The following is an 18,589-nucleotide window of genomic DNA, read 5'->3' on the forward strand; positions in this document are numbered from 1 at the left end:
ACGAAGACATAAACTTAGCTCTGTGTTATTTGACCTTCTTAAAATATGTTCAAGTAAGCTTGCCTATGAAAATTGAGGCTACGTTTCAAAATCCCAATAAAATAATTTAAGTATGTCTATGCTTTGTTTTTTTTACGAAGAGAAGCCAGCATAGATTTAAATCTATTTTGTAAAACCCAAATCCGTGCCACAGAGAACTTTTCTCTGTTCGTGGTTTTGTAACCTTTATGAAATTTTATTAGGTTACGTTATCATACACCAATTAAGGCCGGAATTTAACATCATTGTCTTTATAAATAAAAACGACTTTTTCCAGACTTATTATTGACTTATATCCCTATTATTGACATAATACTTTGTTTAAAAAATATAAAAAATGTCGCCAAATTTATATTTATTTGTTTAATAATTCAGACCCAATATGGAATTTTTTAAATATTGAAACGAATGATATATGAACACATTGCTTACTTCCAACTTAAAGCTCCACAATGTGCAGACAACTTTTCTTGGCCAACTATACAAATGTGTTTACGTGTATCTGCAGCACGCGGTGGCAGCCAAGAAAAGCTATATGTTCACATTCGCGGTGGAGTTCATGAAATTTATGGTAAGTGATGCACTTGAGCGTATGCAACCAGCCATGTTTGCACGCCAATTGACATTGAACCAGTGTCTGCGGCGTCGTGTCTCCTCCATTTGGCGATTCACTTGCGGCTGCTGTGTAAATGAAGATTAATCGCCGCAAACATTGCACGGCAATAGCGTTAAATATAGGTACGACATGAAAAATCCAAATATCAAGTTAAATATTCATAAACAAAAATGTTACCTAGTAAGCAAGTACCAAAAGCAATTAACAACGTATCAAGCATTAAAGTTGCAATCTCAATTTATACAACACTATATTTCAATATATTTGCATTAGGTAATATAAACAAATAAAATGCGGTTGCAAAGCTGGTATATATTAAATATCAGTCGCTTAAATAGTAGGTAACAATATAGCCACAGATTCCCACACCCCACGGTGTGGATAAATTCCGAACTTTACTTAACCCTGCCAAGCGGCAAGAATAAAAATAATAATTAAGAAAATTCAACAACGAATTGAAGTCAAATATGCTTAGAATTTCGCATGGATATAGTGAGCTTGTAAGACAAATTGCGAGGCGTTTCGTGGCCAAATGTGCTATGTGCGCTGGCAATTAATGATGCAGCCATGGCTCAGCAGTTTGCAAGTGGTGCGGTGGCGTATACGCGATGTTCCCAGACGGCGCACATTGCGTATCCGCCGAGTGCGCCGACGTACTTGAGACTTTTTTGCACCAGACAAGTTGCTGGTGAAGCCAGCCGCTTGCCGCTTGCCGCATTGTGCCAACATGAAGTGCAGTTCTCAACCTTCCTTTGGGAGCTCCAACTTGCAGTTGGAGGGATGGCAGGCTGCTGACTCAGCCGATGTTTCCGCCTTTTGGAGCTATAAAAAGGTGCCTCAATTCTGGGTTAGTTCATCAGTGGTATTGAGCCTCAAGCAGCGATTGCACAGCGGTTCTAAGTCGGTCCAACAACCTTTTTTTTATATATCTATTTTTTTGAGTGACTTAACAGTGCTAAGGATGCGTCACGCTGTGATCCTTGTTTTCGTGTGTTGCCTGCTGATCGCCTTGGCCTCTGCCGGTTTGCTGGGCGGTGGAGGCGGTGGTGGTGGCTACGGCGGCGGTGGTGGTGGCCAGGGTGGCTACGGCGGTGGTGGCGGAGGCGGTGGTGGTCAGGGCGGCTATCAGAAGAACGGAGGAGGTGGCCATGGAGGTGGCGGCCATGGAGGCGGCGGCCAGGGCGGCTACGGCGGCGGTAGCCAAGGTAAGTGAATATATATTTTTGGGCATTCGCTTAAAGTTAAATTAAGTATTTGCTTTAGTTTGAGGTAGTTCATATTTTTTTTGTAATTTTTCTACCTTTTTGAAATATTATAATGAAATGATTTCAATGGTTTCCATTATAATACACTAATTTGGTTCTTATAATCCCAATTTGCAAACAAGTTTTATGCATGTGTAATTGGACATCTGCATTCGAATGTTTTCTCAAAACATTAAGATAATATTGGTGATTCGGTTACAATTTAGTGAGGTCAAGGCTTAGGTTTAGCTCAAGATTTATGAGTCTATAATATTTACATTCAATTTCCTTTAGGTGGACATGGAGGTGGGCAGAAGAACGGAGGAGGCGGCTATGGAGGTGGTGGACAAGGAGGCTTCGGAGGTGGCAATAAAGGTAATAATTTATTCGATGCAAGATGGTTGTGTCCAAACCTGTATACTAATTTCAGGTGGCCACGGAGGACAAGGAGGTTACGGCGGCGGCCAAGGAGGCGGCGGCCACGGAAGCAAGTCCTTGGCCGGCAATCGCGGCAGTTCCGTGTCCTGGCAGGGCGGAAATGGAGGCAACAAGCACGGAGGCGGCGGAGGAGGTGGTGGTGGACTCTACGGTGGTGGCGGCGGTGGAGGTGGCAAACAGCACGGCGGTGGCTGGTAATCAAGCCACCAAGAGGAGCTAATCCACCGGCTGATGCTGACTTGTGTTCCATGGCATAGAGATAGATACAATCCCTCGAATCTCCTCTTTTACTCTATCTAGAGCCCCAATTTTCCTGCTTTTAATGTTTTTTATACTAATAAATCTTGTTTATGCATTTTGTAATTATTTTGGTTTTTAAATGCGATTAATTAAATTATCGGGGAAGTAAATATTATTTAAAACATTATAATATGTACCACAATTTTTATTCCATTCTCAAAAGAAATACGAGTATAAATCGTTAATTTAGAGAGGCAAACCATATTTTAAAACTTTAAACTCTGAATTGCAACAAAATTGGCGGTAATGGCAATAAATTCGAAAAATCATTTGCTCCACTGAACAATTTTGATAAACTCAAATATATTTATTATATATATTCCCTTGATTTTTTAAACTAACTTTTAGTTAGTTTTAAATTAAAAAAATTCACTCACAAATTAAAAAAAAACACAAGGGTCAAAATTACATTCTTGTAAGATTTATTCACAAAGTTAGATAGAAAAAAACAAAAAAAAATTGGATTATTTTTAGAACAGAGAATTATTATGTACATGTTGAGCAGTGGATAGTGGTGTCGCCTCGTCGCCGATTTTCCTCGGATGGGTTGTTGCCAGGATCTGTTTACCAGCTCCAGCCGCCGCCTCCACCTCCTCCGGAGGACCAACCACCTCCACCTCCACCTCCACCGGAGGACCAGCCGCTGCTGATCTTGCTGGGCCAGGCGGAGGACCCTCCGGAGGACCAACCACCAGATCCACCGCCGCTCTTCCAGCCGCCGCCTGAGGAGCCACCAGATGACCAGCCACCTCCTCCGCCGCCGCCGCTCTTCCAACCGCTGCTCAAGCTACCCAAAGCTTGGGATTTCCAACTGGAGAGACTGGACAGGGCACTGGATAATCCCGAGCTGCCGCCTGACTTCCAGCCGGAACTGCCGGCACTTGGCCAGCCGGAGGATCCGCCTGAGGACCAGCCACCTGAGCCGCCTCCGGATGGCCAACCTCCTGAGCCGCCGCTCTTCCAGCCACCACCTCCTCCAGATCCACCAGATGACCAGCCGCCGCCACCGCCGCCGCCGCTCTTCCAGCCTCCAGATCCGCCACCGGAGGACCAACCTCCTCCACCGCTGGAGGGCCAGGCGCTGATAATGACCTTGCTGCCACCCGATCCGCCCGAGGACCAGCCTCCACCACCACTGCCGCCACCGCTGCTCCAGCCATGTGGTTTACCCTGGGCGACTATACAGCCCAGCACCACCAGCAGACCGAGAAGGCCAAGTCGTCGCGTTGTCATCGTGGATTGCATCTCCTCAGCTGCCGTGCACTAACTAATGCCCCACTGCAGCCACTCTCGACTATTTATACCCATCCAAGATTCTGAGCCACCGAGCCACCACAGCTTCGCCACAGCCGCTGCCTCGTATAATCAGATGTAATTGCCAAAACTGCCAGCGACCAGCTTACAATGGCCAGTGGTTGGGCGCTTCGGGGTGGCTCCGAGTGGTTCGGAGTGGGCCAGAGTGGCGCAGGTGGTGGCTCAACTCACCTCAGTACTGCGGCCTCATTATGCCGACATCAACTTTCGGTTTCGTACGCTTTGTGGGCCCACGTAGGTCGGCTGTTCTGCGCCCAGTGAACGCCTCCAAATGGAGCACCTGATGGACTTGACGATATAGGAAGCACTGCGCAACAAATGCTCCATTCCCTCGGGAAAATGAATATGAACAGTTTATGAATCAGGGTAAGGAAAATTCCGGGCACACCCAAACATACATTTTTCAGAACAGGTTGTGTACAAGTGTTTACAGGAACTACTTTCCTGAGGAAGTCGTTTTGATAAGATAATTAGTACATATTTGTATGCTTTCACACCATCATTGATCTATAGATAAAAATATCAGTGAAAATGTTGCAAATTTCACATCAAGGTGTACTTTTATTGTGCAGTCCAGTGTAGCCCAGTAGCTGATACCGCATCATGATCGCCAATCTAATGGCTCTCCATTTTTATGTAACAACCTCAAAGTACTTAATTGAGTTCGCCTGCCGGCGGTTGGATGGATGCCATAAGATATAGGAGTCAGGGATTGAGCTGGCGATCGGTTCTTTACGACTGCCCATTATTCAGAATGGCGATGGCGATACAGATGGAATTGCTATTGGGATCGGTATAGAAATTGGCACTGCAGACTGCAGACTGCAGGTGGAGCAGTGCGATGGGAATGGAAATGGAAATGGAGATCGAGGCAGCTGCGTGTTTGTCTTTTTGGCTACCGAGCTACCAGCTACCGTGCGGTTGCACATAATTCGTGCTGTCTTGGAAATCGGGTCACCGCAAATCAATCAATCAATCGGAGACTTGGGCCCAATTGTTCCGCTGCAACTTATGAGTTGGCACAGAACCCATCACAGACGATTGACGGCTCTCGAAAGAAGGTGTCTCACCCCATGATGAGCTTTGTCAGCTGGAATGTGTTTGCATTACTTCAAAAACGCAGCTCATTGCGAGAAATATATTTTTGATTTCGTCACAGACATAATTCGCAACAAAAATGGGAACCGAAATGTATATACCTTTGCTAGGTTAATTCTATTTGATATATTAAAAGTATATATTTGATCTATTTTGTATATACGAGTATTGTAATTATTGGTATTATTACGTATATACTTTATTTAAAATATATTTATTTTTGTACTTTGAGTAAATCATGCTTTATGTTTCCCTAATATTTTGTTCATACTTGGGCAATACCAATAGTTATTCCCAAAAGTATCTATTTTGGAGCACAAACTTTACTTAAAGCAAAAAATTAAAAGACATAAATATTTAAAGCTCATCACCTGAGAAAACTTTGCTGAAAAAGCGTTTTTATTTATAAGTCTACTCCATTTGTGTACAAATTTATTCACAGAAATTAACCCTGCAGAACAGAGATAAGAATGAATATTTTCTGAAAACTTAAAGCGGCCTATCGTGGCCCAAAATGCAAATTATAGACGTCTGATCGGCCAATTCTAGAACCGAACCAGTTGAACCTTTTGGCTTTTGCACGTTTCCATTTTAATTCATGGGCGGCATAAAAATCAAATTTGGCTCTTTGTGCGATCGACTGACAGGCTTTTTTTTTTGCGACGGATTGATCGATGGCTGGAAAACAATAAAATGCGCTTTTTGGTTGCGCAACTGCTGCAGAAAAGCCGAAATAGATGTCGAAAGTGTACTAAGTACCTGTCTCATTACCTTCCTTCTTCTTACAACGATTGGCAGGTGATGACCTCAACGATTTGGCCATTGGGTCAGCGGCAGAACCGACTCAAGAGTCGGAGCAGGAAGCCAAAGTCAACCGGTTCCCCTTCCATACACAAGTCACACGCAATTTAAAATGGAAATTCTTTTCTTGTATATTGTATAAATTCTAACAAACAAATACCGCTAAAAAATATTAAAAAAAAAAATTAAATCCTAGGCTGCTTGGCTTTCTGTTTGGCAGTTTGAACTATTTATAGTTGGCCCATTTTGGCTTGCTCAACGTTTACCAGCCCTTGTTCCAGCCGCCGGACTGAGCGCCACCGGAGTAACCGCCGGTGTAGCCACCAGAGTAGCCACCAGACTGAGCGCCGGAGTAGCCGCCAGAGTAGCCGCCGGAGTAGCCGCCAGAGTAGCCACCAGATGGAGCGCCGGAGTAGCCCTCGTTAATGACCTTCACGATGACCACCTTCTCAACGGGCCTGGGAGCAGGGGCGGCGTATCCGCCACCGCCGGAGTAGCCACCGCCGCCGGAGTATCCACCGCCGCCTGAGTAGCCGCCACCGTTGGAGTAGCCACCGGAGTAGCCGCCGCCGCCGCCACCGCCGCCGAGCTTGCCGCCAAGACCACCGCTCAGACCGCCCAGTCCGCCGCCCAGTCCGCCGCCCAATCCTCCGCCGAGACCGCCCAGCTTGCCCTGCAGCAGCTGTCCAATGCCGCCGCCGCCACCGCCGCCGCCGCCGCCGCCAAGGAGACCGCCCAGGGTGGCCTGTCCGACGGACAGGATGGCGGCAAGGATCACCAGGATGCAGGCAAAGGGTTTCATCTCGAGTAGCGAATGGGATACAATCGGTTTCAAACAGCTGACCAAACTAATTCCAATCGCTGACGGAGCACGCAAATTTATACCCCCAAAAAATCGATGGGTCGATCGGAATGAGATGGCGGGCCCAATTAGAAGCCATTGATGGACAGAGCGACCAGAGCGACCAGAGCAGCATCATCGATTCGGCTGCGATTTCATAATAACCCACATTCGGTTATGCTCGCCGGCGGTTCTTTTGTTTGCCTATGCTAATCTGTGCGCATGCGCGGCTTACTTCGGATGAGGAACCGCTTCTTCTCCAGCTTGCACAGTGGGTTGGGAGGTGTTAAATGCGGAGGTGCAGCCGTTGGGAAATCGACTGACAATATCACCTGACCAGGCGCGGGAAGAGCACACAATTCAATTTACAACAAAATTACACTTGGTCAAGAGTAGAGATCCCACTTTTATCAGCATTTTATGCTAAGAAATTCAGTTTACAATACAATGGTATTATTACTAATTTAGGTTTTTTTTCTTTAAATTTTCTATGAGCTAACTTTATTCTTCTTGCAAATGCTAGTTCAAAAAACTTAGATTGACCAGTGATAAACCACTGTGCAGATCGCTGAAAGTCAAACAAATTATCGACATTTAATCACCGCGGCCGGCAGTGGGCAACAATGGATCGACAATCAACATTTATATCAATGTTTTGTCAGTTAGCCAGCAGAAAGCAGTTGGCCAAAAGCAGACGGCAGAAGCAGCCGAAGTGTCAAACTGATGAATGGCTAACTCGTGAGTTCTGCCCAAGGTTCAGGTTGAAGTGGGAAAACTAAGGCATCTTCCTGCTTTGGCCAAGAACTTTTATTAACTCGTCCCCCGGAGGCCTATTCAAGTCTGTATTGTATTGTCAATACACATACCCTAGCCCACATCATCGCTTATTTATACATAGAACCGGTTCGGAGATTCTATTTCTATGCTTCAGTTTGGCATATATTTGCATAGTGGCTGGGCGGATATGGCCGATTGCCTGGGAATTTTAGCTGGCCCTCTAGTTGTTGGTACTAACCCGAAAGATAAACACACCTGAGAGAACTCTCCCACAAGTCCAAGGGTTCAATGCACTCCTCCAAGCACACGCCTCAGAAATCGGGAAAAAATATGAGTTTTGCACAGAAAGGAAGATAGTTTTATTCTTTAAGTTTGTTTGAGTGTCTGGCATTTACATACCCGTTCTTGTGGTATGAATATTTATAATCGTCTTATTCGATTATACCTCATGCTGTAAGCTCGCGATCGGACGACAGATCGACATCATTCGATGGGTCACTTATCAATTAAGTGGAATACATGTTGGCCTAGCAAGTGTACAAGTAGCCATTCTGAGGCTACAAAGTGCGCTACTGAGTTTGATGGTCACTTGAAAGATCAGAAGCTAGGAAACGTGGATTTTAATTGAATTTCCTCATTACCTACTTACTGACTTTATTAATTATCAATCATAAAAGATCTCGTCACGAAATGGACTTTCAAATCAACTATCAATTTATTTAAACAAACATTTTCTGTGCTTAGTTAAATTGCTCAAGAGATATTTGATTTCAGGACCACTTTAGCCTAACTCTTAATTAAGAAAACGAATACGTTTTTTGTAAAAAGTAAAACGCTGTCTTTACTAGTTTCTTAAAATATGCATATTGCCTTATTACGATTTCTGGGGCGCGTTTCTGGTTTGCTCATTAACCCATTGAGATCAGATGTATTCTGATTATCGCCTAGATCCCACCACTAATCTTACTGTCCATCATGTTGTTAAGTCAAGATGCGAATATGGCGTTGTATCTATACGTATATCTCCTTTACAATGGCATCTATACTAAACTATTTCCCATCGCTTTGGCTTTGGACGGCTGAAGGCTTCCATTAAAAAACAACAGAATTAACATATTTAATTACGAGTTAAGTACCCAAATGAAATTACCAGTGCAATAGTAAACACAAAGGAAAATATGAATACAAGCCGAAACCGAAATCAAAGCCCCGACCAAAAAGTGAACGTTTTTGATGATGTTTTGAGGATAACTTTTGATTGAGTCATTGTCATCGCAGCAGGGAGGGCTTAACATTAACATTAAGGCTTAAATTGATGACACTCATAAATAAGTTGGTAATGTGTAATGATAATAACTAATATTGTTGCGGCATTAATTTAATTCCAAATACGAATTTGCAAGCTTGCATAGAAAATTGCCGATGCCAATGCATGTGATATTTTATGGGAATCCAGCAGACACATAAATATACATCGCACATCTCTGACTTCTATACATTTTTTCCACATATATAATTTTATCATCTCGGAGCTGAGATCTCGTACATATGCAAAAGGCTAATTGATGGCAGGCAGGCTCATATAAATATAAGTTAATTATACTGCTTTGCTAGATCATCGGCGATGTGGTCGTAAAACATCGATAGCTAATTGCAAGTTAATCGATTGCATTTTTCCATCAATCACTAAAATCGGCTTAGGAATGGTGGATCGTTAATGCCGTGATGTTATCATCCCCCTTATTATAAGTTAGAAGCAACAACATAAGCTGTAATGTCTTCTAAAAGTCAACAAAATATAGGTAATTAATTACTTGCTTAGTTCGTAAGCTCCATATAGGAAGTACACGTAATTGGTAAAAAAAAAGATAAAATGCCCAAGACGACAAAGTTTCAAACACATTTTAAAATCAAACACATACCGCCGTGTTAATTTTTCAAATGTGCATCACGACCTTTTTAAATACAGAAAACCAGATGAATAAATGCAAAAACGAAAACAGGTTACCACACCCGCAAGCATAATTTGTCTAGATCGCTGTAAATAATAGATTTGTTTATAAACAAACATGCGAATCGTAATGCGTTTGCCCAAGGCTCCCTGGTAACCGAAAACCAAAAGGCCGAGAACGCACATGGCACATGGAACACAGTCGAGACTGGTCGACGCCGCAACTTCATGATCATCGAATCAAAGACAATGGCGCAGACAAAGAAAATCGGCGGATTCAAAGCCAAACTACGATTACCAACGGAAGTAAAACAAAACAAAATACACAAAAAAAGGAGAACTGAAAAGCAAAGAAACTTATTTTCATATAAATCAATGACAGCCAATAAACTGTTTAACTTCATGTTAAACTTCACACACTTGAATTAAGTTTATGTTTTATGGGCTGGTGTCAAGGATTGTCATTAACACCTTTAGTTGTTCCCCGCCACGACCTCAAAAGGAATAGTCGTTTAACACTCACTGCAGATCCTATAAAGTTGTCCCTCTTTCCATAGCTTTTTTCCGTAATTAACTTTCGCTTTCGGTGGCAATGGCTGGAAATGACCTTGAACTTCACCCATCCATTGTATGGGCAGGGCGTACAGAGCACAGTTGTAAACGGGTTTCATCGGTCCAGCAGATGAAAGACTTAGGCAACGAACTTTGGCTCAGCGCCATCTAGTGCTCATGATGTGTAAAGTTTCTATGCGAAAAGCTGTAGTTTGTGTACTGTAAAAAATCAAAGTTATTTTTAAAAGATTTCGTATCTGCAACTCTTTTTGATTCCAGTATCTATTGTTAGGCATTCCAATCAAGCATTTAAATACGTATTTATTATGTAAGCTATTTTCTGGCTATTGGCATACACAAAAGTAACCCCAAACTGATTTCGAACCATAATATTACCAATTCAAGACCGATTTCGATGTTGGATACACCGATTGCGATCAAATTAAATTAGAGTTTAATTTCGCACATATTATTAAGTCTTGCCAAATCTGCTTGCTTGTGATCGTCCAAAAAAGTTTCGGGCACTAAAGCTTAGCGAAGTTTGCAACCACCGAGAGTACATTTTAAAATCAAAGTCAAACTTCTTTTTATGTTAAAACTTTATTGGTCGGATTCAGATTCGTTTACAGATAGAACAGATGTCATTACTTAATCGTTCCACCAGCCAGCACCGCCGCGGGAGCCACCACCGTAGGCACCACCAGCACCACCGTAAGCACCAGCAGCACCACCGTAGGCGCCACCTGCACCTCCAGCGCCACCGGAAGCGTGGTTGACAGTGTAATCGAACTCAGCGGGGTTGCCCCAGGCGCTGCCAGCTCCAGCTCCTCCGGCACCACCCTGCCAGCCTCCTGCTCCACCACGACCAAATCCAGCACCACCACGACCAGCTCCAGCTCCCTGCCAGCCACCAGCTCCGCGTCCACCGCCATAAGAGGCTGCACCACCGCCGTAAGAAGCTCCAGCACCACCGCCATAGGCAGCACCAGCTCCACCGCCGTATGAGCCAGCACCACCGCCGTATGAGGCAGCACCACCGCCATAGCCACCACCTCCGTAGGCACCAGCACCGCCAGCGGAAGCACCGGCAATGTGGACCTTAGTGTTGCCCAGCGACTGCGAGACATGGGAAACCAGGCCAGATCCAATGGCCGAGCGGCCACCGAATCCTCCGCCGCCACCACCGCGTCCTCCACCAGGCAGATAGCCGCCTCCTGCACCACCGCGGATGCCACCGGCGTTGACCAGAGCCAGGGAAGCCAAGAAGCACACAAAGACCTGGAAAGGTGACATAAACGAGATTAACTATGGAAGATCCTTAGCGCTCAGCGATTTCTTACCTTCATTCTGGAAGTTGAGTTTATTAGATTTAAGATTCTGATCGAAGCTAAGATCCAATGGTTTATGATGCCTTTGGACCAAGAAACACTTGAATTTATAGTCCAAGTCCTATGGATCTTCTTTGGCTAATGATCTGCCAAAGAAAACAACAAACAATTAAGCAAGATATACAAAAAAATCAATTTTAATTTTCATAAACCAAAACATCAATTTGCCCCGCTCAATCATTAGATTCTCTGGCCCTCTGAAATCATCTTTATCTATAGCTCTTCGAAAACTGCTTTTCGCTTTGTTTTCCTTGGCTTTAATTAAAGATCACAAGTTAATTGCATGGCGGCAATCAGCCTGCGGGCTTCCGATTGCCCAATCGCAACCATGCCAGGTGTCTTAAAAGCCCGAAAAGTGGACGCAGTGCGTCCAGTTTATGCCCATGTCGCTGCGTGGGCGCTTCACCCACTCCTGGCGGCTCCTCCATGAACCTTTGTTTTTGGTTTAGTTTTGTTTTATTTTTTTTTTGTTTGTTGAAAGTGAACAAATTGTTGGTTATGCAAGCGAAAATGCAGCAATGCAACACATCAACTTGACAGAAATAAAGTGGAAATCTTGCCGAGCAAAAATGCTGTGAATGGGAAATATTTGAAATGGGGAAGTCAAATATTTTGGCATCCTACAGTAATTTGTATTTCATCTGTGCCGAGTCACCGCGAATGACCCAGTGCCTTTTAGAAAATCCGTGAAGGGTTTTCTGGCTGTAATAAGTGATTTGTTATGCAAGCAAATTACGTTAAATAATCAGTAGCGATAATCCTATCCAAATTACCTTTTAATACATTTAACTTTTATATTATTTAATTTAAATTAATGACAACAACAAAAAATTCTGATCTACTACCACTTGTGTATTAATTATAAAAATATATAATAAACATAAACATAAATAACCTAATTCATCCTAATCGTGAACATTTCACTTATTATTGCTAAACAATATTTTTCCATTATTAAAACTGGGCTGATGTCGTATAAAGTAAGCGATTACTTGCTTATCAAATGGATTGAACCAGTAAAAAGCAGTGGAAATGTAAGTAGCCGATGATGGAGTGCACCTGTCTGCACAGCATTATCTCCAATGGGACAACTTGGCTGGAAAATATTAGAGCTGGCCATAAGCAATGGAAATTTATGCGCGGAACGGCGCACAGAAGCCAGTGGTTTAGTGCATAGATCACCTGCGTTGTAGGGTATTCAAAGTGGTAGACAGTCTCGCTTTTTCTTCTCAGCCGGAGAAAGCCTCTCTCCGGGCCATTTTCTCAGCTCTCTGGCTGCTGCTCTCTGTTTGATATGCCGGCTTTCGCTCTTTGGGATAATTTCGGGCTTCAACGAAGCCGCTGCATATTTGGCCAATTCATTCCGTTGCCAACGTTGTAACTGGAAAACGTGTCTGTCGGATCGTCGACGTCGCGTCGTCATCTTCGCAGTTTTCCTCCCGATTTTCCACCGCGTCTCGCGTATTTTCCCAGTGCATAATAGCCCTTCTTCAACATTTGGGAAAACTTATCGTATCCTCTTGCCCCTTGAACCTCCATCTAAATGTGCGTGCCAACTAGTGTTCTTTTGTTTGTTTTTTTCCTGTTCATTTGTCATAATTGGCGGCCTAACGAAAAAGTTAATTAAAAAGTCGAAACAAGATTAATATGTTGTGTCAAAGTTGAGGAATATTGGCAAAAGGAATACAGTGACGACAGCATAAGTTTTGAATATTAAATAATTTTAACGGTAAGCCAAAGGATAAAATACTAATTGAAATATGTAAAATGCATGGAAGGCAACGGAAAATGTTTTTTTAAATATGTTTATAGTTCATAATGCAAAATATGCTAACAGGAATTAAATAACTCAAAATACTAGTTTACATACCAAGGAAAACGTAAAAAATTTAAAACAAAAGGTTATTTTTGCAAATATATGCAAAGAAATGCGGTTCATTAAAAAAGTTAAATAATACCTATGCAGACACTAATCGTAAACCAAAATTTACATACATATTTGCACATTCATGCAACTTTGGTTCAAAAATGAATCACGAATGGAAATGAATGGAAATAGTTGGCACGTCATTAAAAACACCAAATTTAGAATAAACATATGAGCTAAAAATAAACAAGCTCGTCTTAATTATAGACACTCATTTAGAGACTTTCATCTTTATCTAGTTTTGCTTTTTGGGTCTTACTTGATAAGTGCGCATTAGTCAAAGTCAAGATGAAGCTGGATTTAGTGGTGCGCAGATTTTCATCGTCTAGCAAACTGTTCATGGTCTATTAATTACCGAAGCAGCGCATTTTCTTTACACGTCGAGATGCGCACTTACTATAGATGCACATATTTTTAATATGGCTTTTATTTTTTATGGCCTCGTGTGCCTTAAATTATATATATTAAAAATCGGAGAAGCTCTCGTGCCAATGCCCCGCGGCGGTGCTTAGAAATTTTCCTCGATTACGATTGCAATTGCCATTGACGATAGAAACTGAAACCGCGATTAGGGAAATTCCCTACGCAATTCACCATTAGCACCGAGTTGTGGCAGAACAAAAGACTGAGGCAACAAACTTGAGTGCGCTTGCGGTTTCTGTTGGCGGGATGGCAGTATGAAATTGAGTGGGCTGGATAAGTGGGTGCGGGACGGCGGGCGGTACAGTTGACAGCTCAACCTCTCCGTGTGCATTCAGCTGGATGACTTTCTCCCTGCTCCAACTTCTAAGTGGCATTGCTAATAAGCCACGGGAATTGTTATTTGCTTTTTTGTCGCTGCACTTGTCGTGGGTTCCTATCGCCCCAACTGGGTAGCAGGGGTATGCCCAGCAGGTGTTTTATTGCCCTACGAGCCGGCAGAAATAACAGGAATTCTAGGAATTACCTAATTTTACTCATTGCTAACTTTTTCCAGAAGTTATTTGAGGTCCGCCTTAAGCTAAGATATTTTGATGTATACGAGTATTACTGCTGGCTTTACTGGAAATGACCAAAGTCAAAGCAAAATTCCAAATTTATTATATATATATTTTTTTTTAATATACATTTTATTATATATATATATACAATCGGCTCATTTAACCCTGAGCATCGAAGGGTCTAACACTACGGCATTTTCATTTTTGGCGACCTGCTCACTCGGAAAACCATCGCGGTGTGTCTCGCATCCACGTCCACATTTACATACATATCCACATCCACATCCACATCCACATCCAAGCTGAAATGATATTAATTGCCCCACACACTTACTGTGGAGTGGGTACTTAGGTGACTTTCATTGTCTTGACGGCGACGGCTTATTATGCGGCAGGTTGTTTTTGTTTCAAGTTTTTGTACTTTTTACGCCCCACACACATGTGTGTGACTTTGACTGCAGCTCCAGTTTAATCACACTTTTAACTCCGTTTCACATAATACTAATTTCATAATTTGCACCACCCAATCACCCGAGCAAACGCACCACCACCGCAGTGTGCTACTGCATTTTCACTTTTACACATTGCCCAGAGCAGTGTGATTAAAGCAAATCTCGCCAGTTCGTTTTGCATAAGTATCGTGCTTTTATTATTATTTTTACCCAGCATCGTCAATGGGAAATTGGCCCCCGTTAAGTGCTTCCCAGAATCCCGCGGATGCCGCGGATGCCGTGGATGCCGTGGATTCCGGCAGATTCCCGCAGATTGGCACCCAACTAAAAACTCAAAAGCGCAGTCCTAGGCGTTGACATGCCTCGTAGGCAATCCGCAGCTAGCGGATCATAATTGCAGGTAGATGGGCAGGTAGGCCAACTCACCTGGAGGTGGAGAGGCTGTAGGAGATTGGGATGGATGGGGATGGGGTTCCTCCTCGAGAAGCAGCTGGCATAGTGTAAAACAGCGACGCAGCCATGATCATGACCATGATCAAGTCGTAGCTGTTGATGTGGTGCTAACTTAGTGGCGAGTCCAATAACTTGATCAAGAAGCATGTGTGGGGCTAAAAAATATAAGCAGTATGAAGTTAGGCAGCTGGAAATGTAGGTTATTTTAACAAGTAAAATAAACGTAATTATAAATTTAAATAAAAGAAAAGCATATTGCGAATATACATAGAAATAAATACTTCAATGCAGCGAATCGAATTTTGAAAGCGTTACAATATTATTTATTTTATTTGAAATATAAATAATTAAATATATTTGTTCTAATGGAACTAAAACATTATTAAAAAACATATCGGTGCTGAGTAAAATAAATATTAAACACAAAAAATATAGAGTATATGACAGGACGTAGAGCACTTTGCTCTTCGCATTGCCTTTGATTTTAATCACCTCATCGCAAAGCCCTCCCCTTGGGATGTCGTTGCTTGTCTTGCGGTTGGCAGTTGTGCATCTTTGTATCTATGTATCTTGTAGCTTGTATCTGTCGGCGAATGAAATAGCACGTACCATATAATCAGGCAGGCAACCCAAAAACAGTGGAAGTCAGAGAAATAAGCCAACGAATAAGAAACGGCAACCGCCACAAATCAGTGACTAAGAATGAAAGTTAGCCAGTGTACTTCAACAATACTAGACTCTTTTGTCAACGTGAAAATGCATCTGTATCTACATCTGAATCTGTATCTGTATCTATTGCCGAACTCATCATTTCCCAGTTTTGAGCAGACAATTATCATAATTATCAATGCACTTTTCACACTTTTCACACTTTCCATGCTCTCTCGCCGCCGTTTTGTGGCATTTGTCACAGAAATTATGCATAAATTTCCGCGCCGCCTGCTCGCTTTCGAATTGGAATCGCTTAGTCTTGGTCTTGTCCGGGGCTCCATTGTTACACTTTCAGCCAATTTCGATTCTGTGGCCCATTGTCAACCCTTCACCTTGCGCGGAATGGAGTCAAATGGCTCGTAAGCCCCATAAATTTCGGGTGCCCTCAACGGCGGTACAAACAATGACATATCGATGATGACGACGGCGTCAACAAATGAATATTGTGCGACATTTATAAACAAATTTGTTGGGTCTCGTTTGTTCGGGGCTTGCTCTCCCATTTCTCGACGCCTTCATCCGATCGTAATTGTGTGGCTGGAAAGTGAAACCATCGTTAATAAATAAGCCCCAGCGTCCCAATAACTCAATACAATGGCCTTTTTTGAACCGAAAAACCTGTAACTTTCGAACGCATTGCGATGCCACACATAAGGCGATTAGCCCAAGATCAGGTGGGAAACAGTTATCGGAAATTATACAATTTATGTAAACAAATTATACAATTTTTATGACGCCTAAGCGGCTCGGGCATCAAATTAACCCCGACAGATGTGAATAAGTTTTAAACCGATTTAAGCTCTATATGCATTGCTTGTGGGAAAATGAAATTATCGGTTTCAGCTTCAACGAATATATTTCAATATTAATCTTTCACCATAAATCGTGTTGCAAAAGTTCGAATTTTATCATATAATATATATCATGTATCCAGTTAATTTGAACTTTTCTTTGTTTTCCGCCTTAATAGTCTTGAAATCTGCCTTTTAGGTTAATGCCTACCATAATTCCATAGTTATCCTGTATTCCGCTTATTTTTGCTGAGTACACTGTGAAATTGGAAAAATCCGAAAGAAATGCGCAAAGGCCATTGTATAAGCAGACAGGGTAAATTAAAACTTAAGAGATTAAAGGGGCTATATATCATGGATAGCTTCGCGTAATCATGACAGGCAATTCGTGCCTGGGACTAATCCAGCTTTTCTTCGTGCCCCGGAATCCGATGACCTTTTCCCTGGCTGGGGGGCAGGCGAGGACTGAAGCGGATTCAAGTGAAGTGGCAGGTAGTCGCAGATCTTGACCAGACAACCTGTCACATCTCAATTGGCGCTTGACCAAAGCAGAGGCTTTTGACATCGGACTATGCAACAAGTGGATGCTCGAGCGTGTTGCTGTTATGCGTTTGCTTCATGTTGCTTATGTACACTCGCAAAAATGAGCGCATTATTTGCCTGGCATAAAGTTTTAAGTTTGTGTACAGCTTGTGATTTCAATTTTGGACTGAAAAACATTTGAAAATAGACTATTGCAATCATTTCAATATAAATAATATTTTCAAACATGGACATCGTATTAGTGAGTTAGAAACATACATTTTTGCCTGAGTGTAGATGAGCAGGCTATTGCTGTTGTCCAGGTGTTGCTGCTCCATTGGAGAGTGTCTGGCATTGCGATGTTGCTGTTGTTGCTGTTGTTGCCGAGTTGCTGATGTTGCTGATGTTGCTGTGTTATCGCTGTTGTTGCCACTGATTGGCGCCGTTGTTGCCACGCCTCCGGCCATCCATTGCTGCACTGCTTTGGCAATTTCTCGCTTCGACTTACATAAACAGAGATTTGAGCCACGGATTATCAGACTTCGGGAACTGCCAAATATTTGCGATGATCCGCGCCATAATGAGCGAAAAAAGGAAAATAAATTATTCGGCCCGTCATTAGGTTGTTGTGACAAACGAAACAAAAGGCAGACGTTACACCATATTCGAGTCGTGCATAAATAAATGATAGCCGGCGATATTGATTGATTGTGGCACCGGCTTCCGGGGGTCACAACCTGACCAGATTTCCGGCTCCTGATGTTGTGGCTGTGTGCTGCCGGTGGCTCCAGTTGCTGGCCATTCATGTTGCCAGTTGCTGTTGGCCGTGGCCAAATGCGAATCACGATCGCGGCTTGTTTTGCCATCACTTCACTCTCGTTTTGGCTTTTACTTTTCGGTGCCCCCAAAGACTCGCACATGACTTCACTTTTACCGCAGCTAAAGTTCGTCATGGGTCGCCGATATGCCCAGCAAACTCCCCTCTTTTTCTCAACGCCTAATAAAATGCATTTTGTTACAAATTTCAATACATTTACTAGAACTTTGAAAATAAACAATATGGCAGTTTTATAAACATTCATTTTTTAATCATTACCCGAAATCATTACCCGAAATTCAAATAATAAGATATTGCCTTGATACCTGATCAATTTCTAATGCATATGATACTTCTTGCATATGCTATTATTATTTCATAGCAAAAGCAAATTTTACTGTGAGAGAGCCAAAATTATTATTGAGACATAGATGGCAGCATAATTATTTTTATGAAAATTGAAATTTCTGGTCAGCTTCTCACAAATCGACGCCAAAAGCGCACACAAAAGCCAGGCGTTTTAATGACATAATTAGGCGTTGTGTTTGGAAAGGTGTCGGTCTCGAGCAAATCCCCA

General features: G+C 42.7%; 5 protein-coding genes across 6 annotated transcripts in view; 2 read left to right on the top strand and 3 right to left on the bottom strand.

The window, feature by feature from the left end:
• Window positions 1-1,609: 1,609 nt before the first annotated feature.
• On the top strand, window positions 1,610-2,601 carry LOC6550148 (glycine-rich protein 2). Of its 2 annotated transcripts, XM_015155623.2 has the most exons (4): window positions 1,610-1,860; window positions 2,227-2,262; window positions 2,459-2,473; window positions 2,551-2,601. In XM_015155623.2, the coding sequence occupies exons 1-4, from the start codon at window positions 1,617-1,619 to the stop codon at window positions 2,592-2,594; spliced, it is 339 nt and encodes a 112-aa protein (XP_015011109.1). In that variant the 5' UTR covers window positions 1,610-1,616; the 3' UTR covers window positions 2,595-2,601. The 2 variants fall into 2 exon arrangements, with proteins under 2 accessions (XP_015011109.1, XP_001977545.1); XM_001977509.3 differs by lacking the exon at window positions 2,551-2,601 and having other exon boundaries at window positions 2,194-2,274; window positions 2,330-2,535.
• Window positions 2,602-3,053: 452 nt separating this feature from the next.
• On the bottom strand, window positions 3,054-3,914 carry LOC6550150 (uncharacterized transmembrane protein DDB_G0289901). Its single transcript, XM_001977511.3, has one exon. The coding sequence runs from the start codon at window positions 3,880-3,882 to the stop codon at window positions 3,202-3,204; it is 681 nt and encodes a 226-aa protein (XP_001977547.1). The 5' UTR covers window positions 3,883-3,914; the 3' UTR covers window positions 3,054-3,201.
• A 2,042-nt stretch (window positions 3,915-5,956) lies between these two features.
• LOC6550151 (glycine-rich protein 23) lies at window positions 5,957-7,124 on the bottom strand. The gene has a single exon (XM_001977512.3). It carries the CDS (start codon window positions 6,650-6,652, stop codon window positions 6,113-6,115), a length of 540 nt encoding a protein of 179 aa, XP_001977548.1. The 5' UTR covers window positions 6,653-7,124; the 3' UTR covers window positions 5,957-6,112.
• A 3,428-nt stretch (window positions 7,125-10,552) lies between these two features.
• On the bottom strand, window positions 10,553-11,387 carry LOC6550152 (glycine-rich cell wall structural protein 1.0). Its single transcript, XM_026982103.1, has 2 exons — window positions 11,312-11,387; window positions 10,553-11,249 (listed from the first exon to the last, which is right to left on the bottom strand). The coding sequence occupies exons 1-2, from the start codon at window positions 11,315-11,317 to the stop codon at window positions 10,620-10,622; spliced, it is 636 nt and encodes a 211-aa protein (XP_026837904.1). The 5' UTR covers window positions 11,318-11,387; the 3' UTR covers window positions 10,553-10,619.
• Window positions 11,388-12,721: 1,334 nt separating this feature from the next.
• Window positions 12,722-18,589, top strand: part of LOC6550199 (espin) — a 45,655-nt gene continuing 39,787 nt past the window's right edge. The window contains exon 1 of the mRNA XM_001977519.3: window positions 12,722-13,088. The gene's annotated coding sequence lies outside the window, so the exon portion shown is untranslated. The remainder of the gene's footprint in view (window positions 13,089-18,589) is intronic.

The sequence above is a fragment of the Drosophila erecta genome, unplaced genomic scaffold (genome assembly GCF_003286155.1).
Source record: "Drosophila erecta strain 14021-0224.00,06,07 unplaced genomic scaffold, DereRS2 tig00000126-arrow-pilon, whole genome shotgun sequence".
Taxonomy (NCBI): Eukaryota; Metazoa; Arthropoda; class Insecta; order Diptera; family Drosophilidae; genus Drosophila; species Drosophila erecta.